General features: G+C 52.6%; 9 protein-coding genes across 9 annotated transcripts; 6 read left to right on the top strand and 3 right to left on the bottom strand.

Annotated features, from left to right (window-relative positions):
* Nucleotides 1–1,814: 1,814 nt before the first annotated feature.
* JN550_007604 (uncharacterized protein) lies at nucleotides 1,815–2,717 on the top strand (the record flags this gene model as incomplete). Its single annotated transcript, XM_049319473.1, has 2 exons — nucleotides 1,815–2,573; nucleotides 2,628–2,717. The coding sequence occupies 2 exons, from the start codon at nucleotides 1,815–1,817 to the stop codon at nucleotides 2,715–2,717; spliced, it is 849 nt and encodes a 282-aa protein (XP_049170580.1).
* A 2,522-nt stretch (nucleotides 2,718–5,239) lies between these two features.
* JN550_007603 (uncharacterized protein) lies at nucleotides 5,240–6,034 on the top strand (the record flags this gene model as incomplete). Its single annotated transcript, XM_049319472.1, has 2 exons — nucleotides 5,240–5,688; nucleotides 5,743–6,034. 2 exons carry the CDS (start codon nucleotides 5,240–5,242, stop codon nucleotides 6,032–6,034), a joined length of 741 nt encoding a protein of 246 aa, XP_049170579.1.
* Nucleotides 6,035–6,355: 321 nt separating this feature from the next.
* Nucleotides 6,356–7,341, bottom strand: JN550_007602 (uncharacterized protein; the record flags this gene model as incomplete). The annotated part of the gene is made up of 3 exons (XM_049319471.1): nucleotides 6,356–6,801; nucleotides 7,030–7,229; nucleotides 7,283–7,341. The coding sequence occupies 3 exons, from the start codon at nucleotides 7,339–7,341 to the stop codon at nucleotides 6,356–6,358; spliced, it is 705 nt and encodes a 234-aa protein (XP_049170578.1).
* Nucleotides 7,342–7,494: 153 nt separating this feature from the next.
* On the top strand, nucleotides 7,495–9,707 carry JN550_007601 (uncharacterized protein; the record flags this gene model as incomplete). The annotated part of the gene is made up of 4 exons (XM_049319470.1): nucleotides 7,495–7,512; nucleotides 7,680–7,820; nucleotides 7,876–7,918; nucleotides 7,981–9,707. 4 exons carry the CDS (start codon nucleotides 7,495–7,497, stop codon nucleotides 9,705–9,707), a joined length of 1,929 nt encoding a protein of 642 aa, XP_049170577.1.
* Nucleotides 9,708–10,069: 362 nt separating this feature from the next.
* Nucleotides 10,070–10,732, bottom strand: JN550_007600 (uncharacterized protein; the record flags this gene model as incomplete). Its single annotated transcript, XM_049319468.1, has 4 exons — nucleotides 10,070–10,341; nucleotides 10,500–10,533; nucleotides 10,602–10,640; nucleotides 10,730–10,732. 4 exons carry the CDS (start codon nucleotides 10,730–10,732, stop codon nucleotides 10,070–10,072), a joined length of 348 nt encoding a protein of 115 aa, XP_049170576.1.
* Nucleotides 10,733–11,363: 631 nt separating this feature from the next.
* JN550_007599 (uncharacterized protein) lies at nucleotides 11,364–11,829 on the top strand (the record flags this gene model as incomplete). The annotated part of the gene is made up of 2 exons (XM_049319467.1): nucleotides 11,364–11,459; nucleotides 11,656–11,829. The coding sequence occupies 2 exons, from the start codon at nucleotides 11,364–11,366 to the stop codon at nucleotides 11,827–11,829; spliced, it is 270 nt and encodes an 89-aa protein (XP_049170575.1).
* Nucleotides 11,830–14,052: 2,223 nt separating this feature from the next.
* Nucleotides 14,053–16,059, top strand: JN550_007598 (uncharacterized protein; the record flags this gene model as incomplete). The annotated part of the gene is made up of 8 exons (XM_049319466.1): nucleotides 14,053–14,307; nucleotides 14,357–14,474; nucleotides 14,536–14,690; nucleotides 14,747–14,803; nucleotides 14,863–14,955; nucleotides 15,005–15,326; nucleotides 15,379–15,544; nucleotides 15,630–16,059. 8 exons carry the CDS (start codon nucleotides 14,053–14,055, stop codon nucleotides 16,057–16,059), a joined length of 1,596 nt encoding a protein of 531 aa, XP_049170574.1.
* A 1,098-nt stretch (nucleotides 16,060–17,157) lies between these two features.
* JN550_007597 (uncharacterized protein) lies at nucleotides 17,158–18,902 on the top strand (the record flags this gene model as incomplete). Its single annotated transcript, XM_049319465.1, has 2 exons — nucleotides 17,158–18,681; nucleotides 18,795–18,902. The coding sequence occupies 2 exons, from the start codon at nucleotides 17,158–17,160 to the stop codon at nucleotides 18,900–18,902; spliced, it is 1,632 nt and encodes a 543-aa protein (XP_049170573.1).
* A 267-nt stretch (nucleotides 18,903–19,169) lies between these two features.
* On the bottom strand, nucleotides 19,170–20,104 carry JN550_007596 (uncharacterized protein; the record flags this gene model as incomplete). Its single annotated transcript, XM_049319464.1, has 3 exons — nucleotides 19,170–19,895; nucleotides 19,984–20,016; nucleotides 20,066–20,104. The coding sequence occupies 3 exons, from the start codon at nucleotides 20,102–20,104 to the stop codon at nucleotides 19,170–19,172; spliced, it is 798 nt and encodes a 265-aa protein (XP_049170572.1).
* Nucleotides 20,105–20,510: the final 406 nt, after the last annotated feature.

The raw sequence follows: 20,510 nt of genomic DNA, 5'->3' as shown, positions 1-20,510 counted from the left end.
CAGCATAGGTCTTCAGTCGTGAATTTCTCCGTCTTTGAACCTGTCGCAATTTCGACAGAGGACTGGATATCAGCGCTGCTCTCTAAGCGCAACCGCTGCCGCGCGTTATGTCGGCGCCAATGGTTCGTGGTCTGCTGTCGAATAGATATTTATGTAGGTGCCGTCGGTGGAGTGGAGGGGAGGGGCAGAGGGCCTTGATGGATCACTTAGCAATGGCTGGCAAGGCTGGAACCTTGTCAGGCTTGGCGATGCGCTGTTGCACTGGGCGTCTCCCCGACAGTTTGCTACTTTAGACACAGAGATGTCATGTAACCAGCCATGGAGGGGTTTTTTGGGGGCATCGGTTGCCTCCTCGTGAACGGACATGTTGTGTTGGTGGGGCCGTGAACACGATAAGATGCGCTTGAATCTTGTCAAATTGCGTGCAAGGTCGGTGACATTAGAGGGGGCGGCGGACTCGCGGGGTGTTCGCGACCCATGTGGGAGATCAATCAATTAGCCACATGGGGGTGGGTTGGCTGGCCGCGGACGCAGGTACCAAAGCTAATCGCTAACTTACCTAACTCAGGTACCGCCTACAGGTAGGTGGTCTGCTGTGCAGTCCTGCTGTGAGACGTCCAAACGTCCTCCACCCTTCTCTAGTACGCTACCTAACTAAGAAGTCTATGGATAGCCCCTCCACGCCTTCGTCCCATCTTTCACCACACATCGCCATCACATGCAACACAACAAATCGGCCTCGCCGCCTCTGTAGAAAACAGCTTCGACGGTTGTCGCAGTGTGCCTCTCGACTGTTTTTTTTTTTTTTTTTTGTTGGGGCGGGTAATATTGCTTTCGCGAGCGTGTCTGCAGAGCGAGTGCTCGCCACGACTTCATCGATGCCACCCACCGCTTATACCGTGAGATACAGGCAATGCATGTGGATGGATGTTCTTCAGTGCGTTGCTTCTGGGCCTATGCATCATGTCTTATCTACTCTACCTGAATTCATGCCCAGGTGCCCAGCACAGCCGAGCTCTGGGCCGGGCTTCTCAGGAGAACCAGCTCGTTTCCTTGCATGGACCATTCAGATGCATAGACGCCTCTCTCTTCGTCGTGGCAAGACGTGCGCCATTCCGCTTTCGGCTCGCTGCTGGGACCGTCCAAGACAAGCGCCCTTGTCTCTTAGCACCCTTCATATGAATTCAGGAGCTCCAGCACCGCCCACCCATCCACACTTTGAGCCCCCTTGCTCCCAGTCGAGCAAATGCTCCCGAGAAGTTTCACCCTTGCGTTTCCACATTACCTACCCGCCCCGAGCTGGTGATTTGCTGGCGTCGCTTTGGCTTGGTCGCTGCTTTTGATCGTTTCCTATTCGGGGCATTTCTGGACCAACTATGCTGGCCCCTGTTATCCCACCCGGTAATCATGGACCCCTGTTCTATGGTGGATACTCTTCCTGTCCAGGGTATTTGCCTTCTCAATGCCGGATCAGGACCATTTATATTGAGAGATGTGCGCTCCGCGTAGAGGTACAACTTCTTGATCTTGCCGTGTCTACTCTGAATATCTTGTTTTTTTTATTTCTCTTCTTCCGCGTCTTGCTTGCCGAGCCTCACATTCTTTTACCTTCAGAAAGCCACTCATTGGCCAACCATTCAACTTCCGTCCTTCTTTTCGACATATATCAACTTGCCTCCTGCTAGTCGGGCTTGCTGTGCACCATCCATCAACTGATATCCATTCTCTGCTTGCCTGTTCAGACGCAAGATCGCTTTTCACCTTAGACCAGACATCAACCTTATACCATATACCCGAAGACTTGGCTTTCCAAAATGCGTTTCCAGCCAAGCACGCTCCTTCCTCTGCTCCCGGCTCTGGTCGCGGGTATTGCAGCCCCTAGAATCGATGGCTTCAACCTCTTGTTTTCCGACGACTTTGCGGGTAGTGCTGGATCCCCACCGAACGCGGACTTGTGGGACATAGCCCAGGCAATCAACACCAACAACGAAGCCCAGACTTACACCACATCCAACAACAATCTGCAGATCAGCGGCGGTCAGACTATTCAGTTTATCCCTCGGAAGGGCACCACGGGAGTTTGGACTTCGGGACGTATCGAGACAAAGGGCTCTTGGACTCCCGCACCCGGCAAGGTGATGCTGATTCAAGCAAGCCTCCTCCTGGGTAACAACGCCCAAGCCAACAAGCAGGGCCTGTGGCCTGCTTTCTGGGCCCTGGGCGATGCGATGCGTCACGGGACAGAGTGGCCCCTGGCTGGCGAGATCGACATTTTCGAGCAGGTCAACGGAGCCCCGACCGCCTACGGCACCGTTCACTGCGGCTCCAACCCCGGTGGCCCTTGCAACGAGCCAAACGGAAGGGCCTCCACGGTCGCGCTGCCAACCGAGGGCTTCAACACGTGGGGAGTTAGAATTGACCTCACCAACTCCGACTGGACTCAGCAGACCATCCAGTGGCAGCTCAATGGCGCCACTTTCAACACCCTCACGGGTTCCGACATTGGTGACCAAGGAACGTGGGCAACACTGGCGCATAGCCCTCTATACGTGCTCCTGAATGTTGCCGTTGGTGTAAGCACTTCCTCGTATACTCCTCACTGCCTCATCTTGCTAACTATATATCAGGGTAACTGGCCAGGCCAGCCTGACGCTGCTACCTTGGACGGCTACGGCAGCATGATGGAGGTCGCATACGTCGGAATCTACTCGTCATAGATTCCTATCCTTCTCTAGACTCAGTGCACGAGTTACGACAAAACATTTATTGGATATAGAGCGGCATCTAGGATGCAAAATATGGGACGGCGTTTTCTGGGTCACAGACACTTCTTTTTTGACAAGATACCTCATTGTTCTTTTCTTGCAATCTGCCAGAGCGGCAGTTGCGTATGCTGGGAGACCATGTTGTTTCCAACCCGGCTATTTTACCTGAGTGGTGACGTAAGTCACAGTAGCATCCACAAGATGCTAAAAGAACAAATTGCGTTCTATATATATACTTATTGTTTAGTCGTTTAAAGACTAATCCCACTTTTTGAGTCTTGGCACCTAACTGCTTTTGATTCGTGATATAACGACCTCCGTTCTTAATGCTGTTTGAATAAAACTGGCATCGTGTGCTAGGTTTTACATCCCGCCTATGACATGTCCTTGTCTCGAATAAATACAGGCGGCTCTGCAGCCCCGACGTCATGCGGCAATGTATATGAAGGTCTTCCTCAACGTAGTCCCCGTGACATAGTAATACGCCGTAACTCGTGATCCGACGCCCTTGGTGCTATACAACGTCCAATCTACCCGGCCGCGGCAGTGCATGCCGTGCAAAAAGAGTCCGTATCACCTGACTACGATGAACATCATGGGCCTTAATGATTTTCCCCTGTGCATTTCTTCTTACCATAGCAGCTTCTCATAAGTTACTGTATGCGCTGTAGCGGCCTACCGTCTTCTGGCTTTGGATAGGAGTGCTCGTTCTTGTATTGTCGCGAGAGCCCTATTCATGGCTGAAATGCTCCAATTCAGCGTTTTGTCAGAAGGTAAATCCTAGCGTAGGAAGAAAAGTTCAAGTTTACCGGTGTTGAATAATCAAATTTGCTACGATCTCGATAGCCCATGTAGTAGCCACTGCGCTCACGGCGAAGTAGGCCGCAAAGCTCTCCATTGGGTTGCCATTCTTATTAAGGTGCTCACCCAACACCGCCAACCTAAATGCGCCCCAGTCTAGAGGTCGCAACCACCTGAAGGCATTAAAAGGCCCAAAATATCTCGATAGCTCCAAGTATCGGCGCCTTGCTTGATGATTATTTTATTTTTATTTTTTTCTTTGGTGCAGGTAAGAAATGAATTTCTTGCGGATGCGAGTAAGTCGTGAGGGTTAGTATTTTCACCGGTAAAGTCGGTCATTACCCTAAGCGGTTCCATTCGGCCAATTTTGAGGTCCCGAGACTGGTATATGCTTAGGGAAGGGCGAGAGACAGAGAGGAGCTTGTCGACCGCGGCTCCCGTGGTGAGAGAAGTACAAAAAATAAATTATGGCCTCGATTGTGAGACTGAGATATTACAAACAGCTGGACATATGAAACATGAAAATTCAAGGCTGGCTGGTAATCTTTAATGTGATTCCTAAACAAAACTCGCTTATAGGGTCAGCCTTTTATATATACGTATCTGTATCACATCGACTTGATTCACTGGTCCTGGGTGTAGTTTTAATGTGTCTGTGCACAGTCACACTGGTTTGAAATTACTGGGTGAAGACAACGGCAACAGGGTTCAGCTAACTAGATCTCCGAGAGGTGTGATTTTCCTCAATGTATTTACAGAAAGAGTCGCCTTCGTAAATACTGTAGTGGTTATAATTGAATGTGAAAGCAGAGTTTACAAGACGCCATATAAACCAGTGGCGTTCAGCAATCCAAGATCACCAGGGATGGCCAACCCAAGGGCATTGTCACCACCTTTCCCTTTTTTTTTCTCTTTTTCTTTTTCCTTTCTTTTTTCTCTTCTTCTTCTTTTGAGCATCTTACTAGCAACTCGTCAATTTGACACTGTTTTAAAATTCAATGTTTCAGGTCATGAATTTTGCTTATCGTGTTAGGGAGGCCGCCTAAGTAATTGCGAATCAAAGAGAGGCGTACGGTTGGCTTGTAGTGCCCAATTTTCACGCGGGCTGTGCACTCATATCGTTATCACAAGTTCGCTCCCGACCTGAAGCAGGCATGGAGCCGTATGAAGAACTGGAAGAACTGGTTGGGATTTATCGTTCTCTTGGCGGCAATTTTCCCGGGATGCAGTGCTGGAGCAGGGTCGCCGCATTGCCCTTTCGGGTATCCAGTGTTCCGTTCTCACCAATCCTAGTGCACGGGGACAAAGAAGATCCGCCGCCTTTTATTTATTCGACTCTGCCATTAATCATTATTGAGGTACACCCGGGAATTTCGCAGAGTTTACCTGCGTACGGCCGCAGATGCAGGCGAGATCTCCCGGAAGGTAGCCTCCACGTCGTCGTTCATTCAACCTTAGCGGCGACTAAAGTGGCCAAATATAAGTCTTGTGTCATCAGCGTGTCGTCAAGGCGGCCAGGCTGCGATACTGGATATCTGAAATTGATTTCAAACGCGGTAAATAACATTGAAGCTTCGCTAACCGCCATGCGGTCTATACTGGCGGTAGCGTTGGCGGCTATTGGGGCTCATCATGCAGAAGCGGCAACCGTATATTTGTGTGGTGACTCGACAATGGCCAAAACAGGCGGTGGATCGTCGACTGAAGGTTGGGGTCAGTTTCTCCAATATTCTTTCAACAAGAGCAATTTCGCAGTGGAAAACAATGCTATCGCAGGACGGAGCGCGCGCTCTTTCACGCGGGAAGGGCGATTCCAAGCTGTCGCGGATAAGCTGAAGTCCGGGGATTGGGTTGTGATTGAGTTCGGACATAATGACGGCGGAAGTCTAACGCCTACTGATAATGGGCGCTCAGACTGCTTCGGCGAAGGAACTCAGACGTGCTCGACAACGTACAATGGTGTTGCTGAGACAGTGCTCACTTATCCAGCTTATTACGAGAAAGCAGCAGCTATGTTTCTGGGAAAGGGGGCCAAAGTTATCATGAGCTCTGCGACTCCTAACAACATCTGTGAGAGCGGCAGTTGCAGCTGGGGGCCCTCGCGCTTTGACTACTATGCCTGGTAATCTCCTGTCTCAGGCAAGATGCCGCCAACATAGCTGACAGGCGCCTACAGGTACGCTGCAGTGGTTGCAGGAGGGACTGCCAAGGGTGTTTATCACGTCCCTCATGGCTACTACGCCGCCCAAGCCATGAAGAATCTTGGCACCACGGTCGTGAATGCCAATTATCCGAACGACCATACCCATACTTCGGCATATATGGCGGACATCATGGCAAAGTCCTTTGTCCTCGGACTGAAATGTGGTACGAGCGCGTTGGGAGCCGCGGTGACGAACACAACAAGCTCGATGTCATCGACAATCCTTGGGCCATGTATCAGCTTCAACAGTACTGTGCCTATTTGATCATCAATATCTGTCAAGCTACCTATGGAGATAGAAAGGAAACACTGGCTCCACCGTGGTTACCCTTCTAGCATGTAGTCAATCTAAAATGGTACGGATGGCATACCAATCAACGAGGATAATAGTCGCAGTAGTTATATCACAGCCCCAAAAATAGCAGTGGTCTTCTTTGGGTACACTTTGAATTTCTTTCCTCGACGAGGAGGGATCCGGCAAGTGGCCTTACCACGCACAAGAGAGATCACGAATCGGCGGACCAAATTGGAAATGTGGCGTTTCGCAGAAAATTTGCTTTATATGGTCTAAGATAGCGAGTCTACTTTATGCTGCCTTTCCGTTCAAGGTCTTATCTTCGTCAGGCAAGTCACTACCCAAGACGACAGGATCCTTGAAGCTTAGCCCCAGGCCACCTCCTCTCTCCAAGGTCTCGAGGCTCTGTTTCAAGCGATATGGCTCATCGTCTTTCTGCCGTGGCTCGAACTCGAAGATGCGATAATCTGAGTTGAAGTACCAACAGCCAGTGACGCATAGCCTCAAGAACCCCGAGTGTGATACGACGACGATGACCTTCTCCGGACGGCTGTAGAGCTTCTTCAACGCGGCTTGACCGCGTGCCAGAAGCGCCTTCTTATTGTACGCATAGTGCGCACCAGCCGGTGTGATCTTGTCGGGATACACAGGGTTCAGGGTTGACAAGTCGACCCCTGGAAACTCAGCACCCAACGCAGGAGCTGGGGTTCCTGTGTCGCAAGGTTTGGCCGAATTTTCTGAGTCCAAGGTCAGTATCGTGCTGATTGTATTTGGTACGAAAACCAGCGTGCTACAAGAGAGCGGTGTTTCGTTGCTTAGAAAAGCATCCGCAATGTAGTAGTTCCTGGCACTGGGACCTGGACGAGGGCCCGCAACCTCTGAACCAAGGTGGAACGTGACACCAGGCCAGGTCACGCCAAATTCGAACAGTCGCGACTCGCTTCCCTCACATCCCTCTCACGTACCTTGCCAGCTTGCATCGGCCTCGATTTTGATTCCCTTCTTGATCAGCCAATCCAGCGAGCCCAGCGAGGTCTGGATGGTCCTTCTCATGGGGCTGGTGACGATGAGGCCGGCATCCTGGGCGACTGGGTGCTGCATCAGGTTTTCCCTGAGCGCCTTCAGCTGGTTGAAGCCCAACTCGGAGAGATCCGGGTCATGGATGCTGTAGTCCTCTGCTGGGAGTCAGTCACCGGCTTGCCATGGTAGATGAGGCACTTGCGTTCGACGTTGTGTAGCGCCTGGGCATGGCGGATGAGGATGAGCGTAGGTGGCATGATGGAACGCTGTCGTTGCTGTCTATGCAGAATGCGTCTATCGTTTTAGAAAGATACCGAAACAGACCAAAAATCGAAAGCTCAACGTGAATATACCATGCAGCAATCATTCACTCTACAGAAATTCTCCAGCCTCGAGGACGGGCCCGATTCATGCGCCGAGCAATTGATGTATTACTTGCCTGACTAGGCGACTGACCCGTGATTCGTTGACGAAGGCCACTAGTCCCCGGGATCTGGGTACCTGGTAGCAATCTCACACTGTAGCAAGGCCCGGAAGTTGGGCACGAATCCCGCTCATGCACTGTTTGTCAACTGTATTGCTAACTGTGTTCTAGGAGTTCCAGAGCCCCCAGACCCAGAGCTCTGTCGCGAGCTCGGTCGGCTTTCATGACATTTCAGCCTCATCGCAAGTTCACCTGGTGTCCCCCATTGCCGCAACAGATATCGCAATGACCAGCATAGACGAGCTCTTCAAGGTAGTTTGAACTCACATCGAAGTTTCTGACCCATTCATTGCTCACAAAAGCCCAGGGTGTTGGCAACAAACGCAAGCTCGACCCTCTGCGGGATCCCAGTAAGTCACCGTCAGCCTCGCACGCACAGAAGCCCACTGACCACAGCTCCGCGCGCTCCCAGACGAGATCTACAAATCTGCCCGTCTCAACGGCAGCCAATCGAGTCGCCAGGCCCGCGTTGACGACGAGCCGTCGCAGGATGATGCAGTCATCGAGGCCGGGCCGGCTGCACCCCCCGACGAAGGCGACGACGACGGCGGCGACTACGGGCCCTCGCTGCCCCCCGAGGATGAAGACGACGGCGCAGAGGACGAGGAGGGCCGCTTCTTCGGCGGCGGTATCAGCGCCCAGCAGCGCGAGATCCTAGACTACGTAGACGATGCAGATGGACAACTGAACTTCAAGGAGGAGAAGATCGACGTGCCGTGGCTGCGGCGGACGGCTCTCAACTTTGAGAAGCGCATCTCCAAGAACGCCGAGCAGCGTGCCAAGTTTGAGGACGACCCGTCCAAGTTCATACAGAGCGAGGCCGACCTAGACGCCGACATCAAGGCCCTGAGCATCCTGGCCGAGCACCCCGACCTGTACCCCGAATTTGCGCGTCTGGGCTGTGTGGGTAGCCTGGTGGGACTGCTGGCGCACGAAAACTCAGACATTGCGATCGATGTGCTGGAGATTCTGAACGAGCTCACCGACGAGGACGTACCGGCCGAGGATGCTCAGTGGGGGGCGCTGATCGACGCCGCCCTGGAAGTGGACCTGCTCGGCCTGCTTCTGAGCAACCTGGAGAGGCTGGATGAGAAGGAGGAGGTGGATCGGAATGGGATCTACCACGCGCTCAACATCTGTGAAAACCTGTGCTCAAGGACGGCAACGGCCGAGAGGATATGCGCTCAGGAGAGCCTCGTCAACTGGCTGTTACGGAGGATACAGGCCACGGAGAGTCCTGTTGGCCAGAACAAACAGTATGCGGCTGAGATCCTGGCCATTCTCGTGCAGTCCAGCGCCAAGAACCGAGCGAGACTGGCCGGGCTGGACGCTGTGGACATCATGCTACAGCTGATCGCGCCGTACCGCAGGCGCGACCCGGAGAAGGGCGCCGAGGAGGAGGAGTACATGGAAAACCTGTTCGAAGCCCTCACGTGCATCGCGGACGAGCCCGAGGGCAAGACCAAGTTCGTCGAGGCCGAGGGCGTGGAGCTCTGCTTGCTCATGCTGAAGGAGGGCAAGCTGAGCAAGATGGCGTCCCTGAGACTCCTGGACCATGCCACCGGTGGGCCGTCCGGGGCCGAGGTCTGCACCAAGATGGTCGAGGCCGGAGGTCTGAAGAGCATGTTTACCCTGTTCATGAAGAAGAATAACGACGGCCAGACGTCAGAACACCTGATCAGCATCTTCAGTTCGATGCTGCGGTTGCTGCCCGCCAACTCGGCGGAGCGGATACGGACGCTGGCCAAGTTTGTGGAGAAGGACTACGAGAAGACGGTGAAGCTGGTCAGGCTACGGCGCGACTATGCGTCCAGAGTCTCCAGCGTCGACGGGTCGATACGAGCCGAACAGGCGCGGATGAGCGCCGAGGAGAAGGACGAGATGGCGGACGAGTGGTTCTCCCGACGGCTAGACGCTGGCCTCTTCTCCCTGCAGACGATCGACGTGGTGCTGGCCTGGCTGGCGGCCGAGGACGGCGGCGCGAGGAACAAGATCAAGGGCCTCCTCGCCGAGCAGGACGAGACGCTGGCCGTGGTCAAGCAGACGATCGAGGAGCAGATGGAGGGGATGGACGGGGAGAACCAGGACACCAAAGATACCCGGGACATGCTCACGACGCTGGCCCAGTTCCTGCAATAGCGGGGTCCGGGGTTATAGAAGTAGCTTGTAAAAGAAACAAAGACAAAAAGGTGAAAATCAATTCATGGACTCGGCCGCCGGGCAACTTGATATGTCTTCCCGTGCCATCTCGGCCAGCCATCTTTATACAGCTCCACGGTGGCCCGATCTTATAGTCTCTCTATACCGACGTCACACGATGGGCCCTCCGTGGCCGCCTCCCAATGCTCCATGCTGCCATCGACACATATTGCCTCTCTTGACCCCTCACAACGCGACTTCGACTGATGCGCTGGCCGGCGAAGCGCTTGCAGTGTCAATAAAACAGTATTTCATGACCTTCCCCGTCTAGATATCGGCGTCTGCGCCTGCAGCGGGCCCGCTTACGCAGCCGTTGGTGGGACGGGCTTGATCTCGAAGACGGCCTTCAGCAGCTCGGCGACGACCTTGTCCTGGCCCTTCTTGCCGGCGCCCTTGATCTCGGCGATCTTGGCGTCGGCCTCCTTGTTGGCCTCGTCCTCGGCCGTCTTGTTGCCGGCGGCGTGCTCCGACTCGAACTTCTTGAACTCGTCCTCCTTCTGCTGCCGGTAGGCCTCGATCTCCTTCTTGGCCTCGTCGCGGGCCTCGCGCACGCGCTTGGTTCGGTATTCGCGGGCTGGACGATGGGAAGAGTCAGCTTCGCCGGTGGTCAAGTACCCAGGGAGGAATGTAGGAGATGAAGGGGGGCCCGAAGCAAGAGAAGCCAAGGGCAAGGCGAATTTTGGCGATGCTAGTATTCACCAACGCCAACAGGGCAGCAGCGCATCGACGCACCTTTCTGGACGATCTTGGATGCGTCTCTCTCGGCCTGTCATCCCGGGCACCAAGTTAGCTTGTGATTTCGTGAGCACTCGTAGTCTGCGGGAGCGGGCGTACATCGAGGAGGGTCTGGATACCCTGGGAGTTCTGGGCCGACTGCGAGAGATACCATGGTTAGCTTCCCAAACAACGACGAGGGCCTTGGGGCTGGGGGGTCAGCTCAGCATGCAGCGGGCGCGCCGTACCATGGTGACTTGTGACAGTGAGCAGAATCGGGGGAAGTCTGTCGGGGTGAATGCGGTGCCCTCGGCGGCGCAATAGATTCCAAGGTGGGAGGAGGGGATGCGTCTGATGTACGTAGGCGATGTGGACGGGATATGTCAAGGTAGCTCTATCGGGAGCTGTCGTCCTACAGGCCTCATGGGCATGATGTCGCCGTTGGCCGGGGGGCTCGGGGGGCTTGGCAGGCTGGCCGGCAGCTGGTGGGTGGCCTGGCAGCCTCCTAGCCCGGGCCGGCCACGCCAGAAGTCCAGTGCTGTTAGCGGTTGGTTAGGTAACCTTAGGCACCTAGTTGCCCACCTGGGGGGGCGCCTGAAGCCGCCGTGCAGTGGTCTGGGGGTGGTGGTGGTGCTCACTATCGATAGCCGAACGACGTCAATCTGCAGGCACAGGGGTCCAAAAGCTCGCTCGGCGCCAATTGCATCGAATCCGACTTTCGCATCGTGTGATTTGCGATTTGCGAATGCGACAGCCGCGCAACGGAACCCGCTCGCAGCCTTCGAACGCCTGGCCATTTCTGCCCCGTGCTATGGGATCATAGCACCAGAGTCGCCTCCTCTCACACCATTGCATACCTGGCCCAGGCGCCCGTGGTACACCATGTCGCGGGCCTCCAAACTCACCCTGCTGGGCACCTCGCTCTTTGCCGTTACCACCGTCGTCTTTGTACATTTCCAGCAGAAGTTTGAACAGCAGGTACATCCCCCCCATCAATCTCACACTCTTTCGACTCATGATCCCCAAGGAGCGGTCAACACCGCCTAACTGACTGCCTGACTTGCCTCATACCTCCTCTCCCACTCTTCCCCCGTGATACCATGTCAACCCTGTCCATTCATATTCTCTGTTCTATTCCACTGCTGCAATCTCACGATGACTGACTGGCCCCTAGGCAATGCACCAAGGTGTCATCCGTGACATGGAGCAGCAGCGGATCAAGAAGGAGCGCCAGCTCGACTTCGAGATGCAGAAAGCCCTGGAGGAGGAGTACAAGAAGGGCCAGACGGTGCGCGAGAGTGTGGCCGATTTGGAAATACCGAAACGGGCACAGGGCCGCTATCATTAATACTGCTGGTCGCTGCTACTCCTTGTGGCCTCTCGGCCACCTACGCGGGAGGACCAGCAGGCCAAAGTGTACGATACGTTCAGGGAATGGCGAGAGGAAGCTATTTAGGATAGATGCGATGACGAGGATGATCTTCACTCAAAATAATCGGAAGATAGCTGGCTGGTCATGTATATTTTGTACACACTGCTCTGTATATTGTGGCGTCGAGGAGTTGAACCTGGAAAACTCACATTCCAAAATTTGATCCTGGACTGTAGCGGGCACAAGTATGCCTCAAACCTTCAAGTGACTCGTTGCTTGCGACGAACACATCTATATGCATTCAGATGCCCTTTATCCTGGTTATATGGAACCGAGAGTGGTCAAACTGCAGGTCAACTTGGACCGCTGCTCTAGTCGAGTATCCGGAGCGAGCTCCCAGGGCGATTCACTTGTGGCCTAGTTTGCGACGCTTTTTTGCTTCCTTTTTCTGTTTTATCATCGCAGAGCTCGCGTTTCATGAGTTCTAGACAGGCGACCATTTTGACCAAAGCGATGCCTCCCTGAAAAGTCAAATAACAGAGGACAGTGTGCCCCCTGGAATTGGACAACGCCCAGAGCGTCCACCTACTGAGAATTACCACGTGTATGGCCTCAAGGTCGCTGGGTCTACTGTATGAAGCATTATATCGGGGAGCCTTCTACGGTTAGGACTGTTTACGCCTTTACTTGAGTCTGCCGTAGGCCATGGTGAAGGATACTACAGCCCTCAATTTTGATGCGCAGGAAAGGCTCCAACTTGCGACATTGGTGTCTAACACGCCAGAAATGAGGGTTTTTAAGGCGACGGGGTTGATGTGTTAGGAACCTCAGTGACACGAACTGCACCGATAAAGAATGCCGATTTCCTGAAATGTTGCAGCTTGCATTTTAACCATCCCTGTCCATGCCAGATTCCTATAAGTCCGACCACTTATCCTCTGTCACGTATATCATTACTTTTTTCTTAGCTTATTTCCTTTTTCGTACCGAATGATCCTTCGCGTGTTACTATCATCCAATCAGTGTGTTATATTAACTGGGCCGCTATAGAATCCTTCCTACATGCTCTTTCACACAGTACTCCTGCACATGTTTGTAGTGCGTACGGGTATTACAATTACGTCCTTTAGTCAGCCCGCTGAGTGGTATATCGCTGATTATACATCTATGGGAATCAGCGTAGCCACGTCCAGCGCCGCGCGGTACAATACTATAGCCAGCTCTAAACTAATGGATTAACTTGCACTAAATGACGCATGCATTTTCATCGGGCTAAACTATAGCAATTATTGAAAGACTTTATAGCTTCTCAACAACATGATGATCTATCAGTTTGTGCTGGCCGTGGATATACAATGCCTGTGATGTACATACTACGGCGCCAGAGATCATCATGTTCTACTCATCTAGGTAGCCATGTACCCATCTCGATAGCTCATCTTGGATTATTCTGTATACAACGCTGTTATCTGTGGGAGTCTGACCACATGACAGTGAAAGCAGTGCGTATAATTCGGGTGATGGTGTGTGTGAACACGGGACAGGCACTTTTGAAAGAGGTATTGACCCTTTCTTTCCCGCCTGGCCCGGTCCGGGTGGGATACCGGAAGGCCGCATGACTGCGGTAAGCTGCGGGCAGCGGACCACCCGCATGCACAAACTTCCCAATAATAGTGGTTGGAGGGCTGCACGACCGGTATAGAGCTGTTCTTTGTGCTTCTCCTGTGGTGTCCACTGGTGCGAACCGCGGCGACTCGGACATGCCTGGGTACAGCAAACAATTTCCGCACGAGACCCTCAGACCCCGACCCTCATTCTCACCACCTTCCTAGCTGAGCTTAGCAGAGATCAACGTCCCAATGTCACCTTCCACCAGCCAATTAAGTCCAACTGAATGCATGCAAGACTTCAATATTTTCGTTATCGAATTCTGTTTTCTCACCATGATACCAGTGTCGAACGTTGCATACGCTCAGAGACGACAGACTTGCCAGTCGCCGGCGCTAGCTAGGGACCTTGCATCTCGTGTCTCTCTTAGGTATGACCTGGGTCTTAATGCGCGTTATGACGATGTGCGGTCATTGAGTCTGGAGCCTGAGGCGGGGGCAATCTGAGAGATAAATAGACAAAGTACCCCGGCACCAGCCAAGCCTTAATCTCAACTCTTCCTTGGTGCTCGATTCATTCAAATCCTTCGCCATGAGGCCAACGTTGTATAGTGCTCTGGTGGGCCTAGCATGGCTCGAAGGTGTCCTGGGAGTGTTTCCCCCTACGGGGCAGATGCCTCCAATGAGTCTGACCGAGGTTGAGATGGCTCAACTCCTTGACCCTGAGGTCAGCCTCGTTGGAAATGGGACCTTTACCGTGCCGATTGATCATAAGAACCCGTCGTTGGGGTCGTTCTCCTTGTCGTATTGGTACAATGCTACAAATTGGGAAGGGCCTGGGTCTCCGGTGCGTCGGGAGGATTATTATGATATTCACAAGCTTACATATTATTTAGATTATTCTATTCACCCCGGGAGAGTCCGCTGCTGCGCCGTACACAGGTTACCTGACGGAACGTACTCTGCCTGGAATGATCGGGAAAGCAGTGGGCGGCGCAACCATCTTAGTGGAGCGTGAGTTGATGATATCTAGTTTGCGGGAAACAACCAACAGAGACTGACCTGATATTATTAGACCGATATTGGGGAACTTCTAACCCTTACCCAAATCAGACGACAGCCCATCTGCAGTACCTGACGCTGCAGCAAGCTGTGGACGATTTTGTACAATTCGCTCTGAACGTTTCTTTGCCATTTGATACTAGCGGGCAAACGAATGCTGAGCATGCTGTATGTTCAAGATCATGGCTCCGCTAGGCTGAATTGAGTCACTAACAATACAACAGCCCTGGGTATGGGTCGGCGGATCTTATTCTGGAGCCTTGGCAGCTTGGGTTGATAAGGTGGGTTTAACATATCCCGATCTTCAAATGCAAAGAGTTGAACTGACTTCAACCCCCAGCTATCCCCAGGAACCTTTTGGGCTTACCACTCGACAAGTGGCCCGGTCCAGGCCGTCTATGACTTTTGGGAGTATTACTACCCCATCCAGCAGGTAAGTTGGTACAGAGCCATGATACTGGAATCTCACTCAACGTGACCAGGGCATGCCAAAGAACTGTAGTGTCGACTACGAAGCTATTATCGACCACGTGGACAACGTCTTCGTGAATGGCTCGGACGAAGACAAGATTGCGCTCAAGAAGATGTTTGCTCTCGAGGACTTGGAGCATGATGACGATGCTGCTGTCGCTATCTCCTCCCCAATCTGGGCCTGGCAGAGCATCCAACTTTACTCTGGCTATTCAACATTTTACCAAATGTGCGATGCCATAGAAGGGGGCGCACAGACCGAGACTGGTGTTGGTTTGAGTCAGGCACTGCCCAACTTCGCTGCTTGGTTTACTTCAGCTTATTTACCTGGCTGTAAGTTTTCTTGTCCAGAGCTACAGTGCTGCAACTAATCCAAATATCCAAGACTGCGACTCGTATGGCTACAAAGACTGGTCCGGGGAGAACAACGTGCAATGCTTTGATTCGTACAATACATCGATGGAAGTCTTCCGAGATTGGACGGCAGATAGCGCTGTCGACCGGCCATGGATCTGGATGACGTGCAACGAACCGTTCTTCTACTGGCAAACGTACGTATACTTTGCTTCCCCTCTGCCCAGAAAGAAAATTCCAACAGCAGCTGTGGACCATGATACTGATGGTGGCCAATACTAGCGGTGCGCCAAAGAACATACCAACTGTGATGACGCGTCTCGCTACGGCCGAGTACTACCAACGTCAGTGCAGCTTGTGGTTTCCGCGTGAAGGGCGCTACACATTCGCCAGCAACCGCGGAGTTACAGAGGATTACGTGAACAAGCGGACTGATGGCTGGTACAACACGCACACAAGCCGTCTCTTTTACGCTAATGGCGAATTTGACCCTTGGCGGTCTGCTTCTGTGGTCTCCGAATTCCGACCCGGCGGCCTTTTCAACGGCACCGCAGACGTTCCCTCCATCATCATCGAGGGAAGCCGTCACTGCAATGACCTTTTGCTAAACAATGCGGTCCATCCTCCGATTGCGGCTGCCCAGGCTGCTGAGATAGCCCAGTTCACGGAATGGGTCAACGAGTTCTACGAAATGAAGGCGCAAAGGCAATGAATGAGTGGAATGAGAAACACTGTTACATATTATAAATACTAGTAGGGGCATGGTGGGGTGGTAGTAACATGATAATGCAAGGTTAAGACTTTACCCGCTCTTATCGGCATATTCTCAGATACTGTACATTCTCCATTTGTATGAAGCTCGTTATGTACCTGGTGTCACGAATTGTAAGGCAGTAGGTGAGATGTCGATGTCTGTTAGTAGAGCGCCCAGGATGGCTCTATATGAATTGAGCTGAACAAGTGACAGTCCGAATGCATGGCCTATGGCATAGCCATAGTACAAAGTGGTTGAATCTCTATGGGAACGCGACCCTGGGAAACCTCGAAACTTCTCGCCTCGCTTTTCAGCCCATGACGCCATGAGGCTTTGGCGAAGCCAAGGATACAGCCAAGGTTTAAAAGCGCTAACCCGGGTGTCGGTTGTCGGCTGAAACACTTTATCGGGGGCGAGGCGTGGATATCAAAATGACAACCGTTAAGCCCCAGTTGGCTCTCAACAAACGGCCTTCACGGTAGTCAAGTAGTTAGTTTGTCAGCCGCTGGAGTGATGTGTAAGACGTTAATAATCTATCAAATCGCTCATCGGCCAAGCAGACGAGTCAGTAAGGGGCAGCGAAAGGAGAAAATTTGACGCAGGTGCCGAAGCCAAACCCCACTGTTAACCGGCTTCCCGCCTTAAACGTTTTCGCGACTTGGCGACATCCAAATGGGCCTCATTATCAGATTGATGCTATGACTAAGCCCAGAGTTCTCGGGACTTTGGTGAAGATTAGCGCGAAGCTAGTCGTTGAAAAGAGCAAGGAGTATCCAAGTTCGAAGGTTTAGATGCCGATTACTGACTGCAACGCGAAAACCTGGCAGGCCTTCAGGTGGGTTTCTGGACGGAGCACACTCGGAAATTGGTGATAAACAAGCATGCCAGGGAAGTTTGTAAGTATTTGTCACAAGCGATGACGAACGTCGCCAGTCGCTTAAGTAGCCATGGGTGTCTCGCAACTATCAAGACGGGGTACCGTAAGATTTTGGCACTCCATTCAGTGCTGCCCAGTCAACTCAAGGGTCCAGATCTTTAGGCATTCATTCGTTCACCATGCGACGCTCTCTACTTGAGGGCCTGGCGGGCCTGGGCCTGGCCTTGGGCGTGTCTGCTTCCTGCCAGGAACAGCTTTACGACTACATTGTTGTGGGTGGTGGCCCTTCCGGCATCATCACTGCTGAGAGGCTCGCCGAAGCCCAGAAGAAAGTGTTATTGATTGAACGAGGATATGGACCTACCGTTGCTACAGGCTCCAATCACACTCTCAGCTGGAACGACACCCTCACTGAAATCGACATTCCCGGCTTGTCCGCAGGCATTGCTTCGCTTGACGTATGGAAAGAGTATATTTGCCAAGACACGCCGTCTTACGCAGCCTGTGTGCTGGGTGGCGGCGTTACGGTGAATTACATGGTTTTCGTGCACCCTCCGGAGCGCGATTTCGAAAATTGGCCGCAAGGTTGGCAGTGGGAGGATGTTGCGTCTGCTGCCGATAGACTGTACGAGCGGAACCCAGGCTCGACTCTACCATCCGCCGATGGCAAGCACTACGACGACGGACTGTACTCAGTCTTGTCCAACTTCTTCGACAACCTTGGCTGGAGCTCTGTGGACATGATCGACCAACCGAACGAGAAATTCCAGGTTTACAGTCATCCGGCGTGGAACATCCAGGACGAGAAGCGCGCAGGACCTGTTCGCACCTACCTGCCTCTTGCCCAGCAGCGCGAGAACTTCACTCTTCAGCTTGGCACAAAGGTCATCCGCCTGGTACGGTCAGGTTCTCAGGTCACCGGCGTCGAGGTCGAGACTGCTTCGGGCAGCCGCCAAATCATCAGACTTGCCCAGGACGGAAGAGTGGTTCTGTCCTCTGGTGCTTTGTCTACTCCGCGCATCCTTTTCAATTCCGGTATTGGGCCTAGATCCCAGATTTTGAATGCCCAGAAGGCCAACGTGACACTGCCCCCTGAGAATGACTGGGTCGAATTACCTGTGGGCTCGAACCTGATGGACCACCCCATCTTCTCCATCGAGGTCAAGACCAACGGTACATGGGGCCCTCTCGACGCTACCAGCGTTCTGAACGGTACCGACACGTCTTCGATCGACTTGTACGAGCGTCAAAACTCGGGAGTGTTGACTGAAGGAAAGCACCGTGCCATTTTCTTCACGTCAAATGTCGGCAGCGATGGCATCACGCGGTATTACCAGGGGTCCTGCGCACCAGCAGTTACTGGCGTATTCAGCATCACCGCGTACATGACGCATGGCTTGACTTCCACTGGAGTCTTGGGAATGGATGAGAATGGAAACACTTTCTTCGAACAATCGCCCTACCTCCAAACCGATGGTGATGTGGACGCCGCAGAGCTCTTCATTCAGCAGATGGTAGACGCCATCACAGCACCATCCACGGGGTTGACGCTTCAGACGTACACTAACACGAGTGCCATCCTTGACACTCTCACAAACGGAATCCACTACACCGGCACAGCGAAGATGGGCGTTGACGACGGCCGTAAGAATGGGACGTCAGTTGTGGACCTGAACACCAAGGTCTACGGAATTGACAACCTGGTAAGCTCCCCCTCTTTGTTACATGGACACGCACACACATAGATGAGATTCATGATGTTTACACAATGTTTGTGTATTCATTGTTTTAATTGAGTTGCTAACAAGCCCTCCAGTTTATTTCCGATGCCAGTATTCACCCTGACCTCCCCACCGGCAACCTTCAGGCAATGGTTATGATTGTCGCGGAAGCAGCAGTTGCCAAGATCCTCGCGTACGAGTAGCATATGACTAGCGGAAATACTTACTTAGATGCTATACCCTTTCGGATTTGTTTATATTTAGTTGCCTCTACCATTCTGTAACTTACACCCGGCGATTTGAAAGAAATGCGTAACTCGCCGTGTCAATACATGTGTTAGTCACATTAGAGCATTTAGCATGTCCTTTACTTGAAAGGAGTGATAGTGCCCAATGTAAATCACATGACGTACGAAAGGACTCAGATATCCACCTTTGCTTACTCCTCAGTTGCATTGCTGACATTGACCTCAGCTGCCAGTTGACCCATAGCCGGAATCATGCGCAATCTTTTCCGCGTTCGACTCAGAATTGGCCATTATGTCTTCAATCAAACCTCCGCCGTTGACTGCGAAATCAGCGTCCCCAAGCATAGCGAAAGGATCCAGGATGCCGAAGTCTAGTTCCTCATTTGCCGCCCATGCTAGATTGTCGAAGTCCAAGTTGGTGAGCCAGCTGTCGTTGGGAGAAGCCTCCATACCTGTTTCGCGATCCGCCTGAATGGGTGCTTGTTCGGAGGAATTGGCTGATTCAGATGTTGCAATCGGCTGAGTTAACCTGAACTCGCGCAGGAGCTCGACTTGGAGATGCTTGAAGCATTCCATCACCTTCCTCTTGAGGCTCTCCTCGATAATGTTGAGATTGTTTTCCAGTTCATGCTCCAGGAACCTTCTTAGCCGCGGAGGGGTTTCGCGAAGCAAGAATTGCTCATATTGTGCCAGATCGTTGGAGATGGGCTGGGGTCGGTGGGCATCGCATTGTTCATAGTCTTCACATCCGTTACTTATACACGCATCATTGAGTTCCAGGGACAACGACTCACAGGGAAAAGGGATCTCATCTTTTGGGGTATCCGGAAACAAGATAGTGTAAACCTCTCTCCACTTCTCAACCTCTGACACCTCCTTCGTCCCCTTCTTGCGTTTCCGCAGAAGTAGTTCTGTACAATCATCGAATCCCTCACACGGCTCGGCTTCCTGTAGGGAACAAGGGTTCTCAGCCCGTTGGTGATTTTCCAACTGCATATCATCCGAGAATGATTGCCAGCAGCGCTTACACCTAAACCGCGGCTGCCGGTGCCGGCGATAGAGGTGCTCCCTACACCGTTTCAGTTACAAACAAATCCGATAGGTCTTTGAGGACTGACTTCACTCGGTGCACGGTATCCCAACCAGGGCCGCAGCATTGTGGCCAAGTAGCGTACTTGGAAGTATTGTACTTGTAGTAGGGACAAGCGAGTTTTGAAACCGCAATGCCTTTCCCTTTGGTACCTGCCGGTTTTGAAATTCCTGTTTCATCATCTGTGCTATCTCTGTCACCCCCTTCACCCTTATCATCGTTGATCTTTCTTTTTTTCTGCGTGGATTCGTTCCTAGTATTGCCACTGTTGCTTGGGGTGCTATCTGCTAGTGGAAACGCTTCGCTGCCTTCTGTAGTAGCGCCACTCCCGTGTTTTCCGAACTGGTTTTGCATCCATCGAGTAATTTGGTGTACAATACTGTGAACAATCTTTTTCTTTCTTTCGGTAATGGGGGATATTTCCTCAAAGGAGCTCGGGTTCGAACTCGCATCTGACTCTGCTGAAGATGAAT

The sequence above is a fragment of the Neoarthrinium moseri genome (genome assembly GCF_022829205.1).
Source record: "Neoarthrinium moseri strain CBS 164.80 chromosome Unknown scaffold29_Wmoseri_CBS_16480, whole genome shotgun sequence".
Lineage (NCBI taxonomy): Eukaryota > Fungi > Ascomycota > Sordariomycetes > Amphisphaeriales > Apiosporaceae > Neoarthrinium > Neoarthrinium moseri.
Note: the sequence above shows the minus strand (reverse complement) of the source record. Positions and strands in the feature narration are given on the sequence as shown.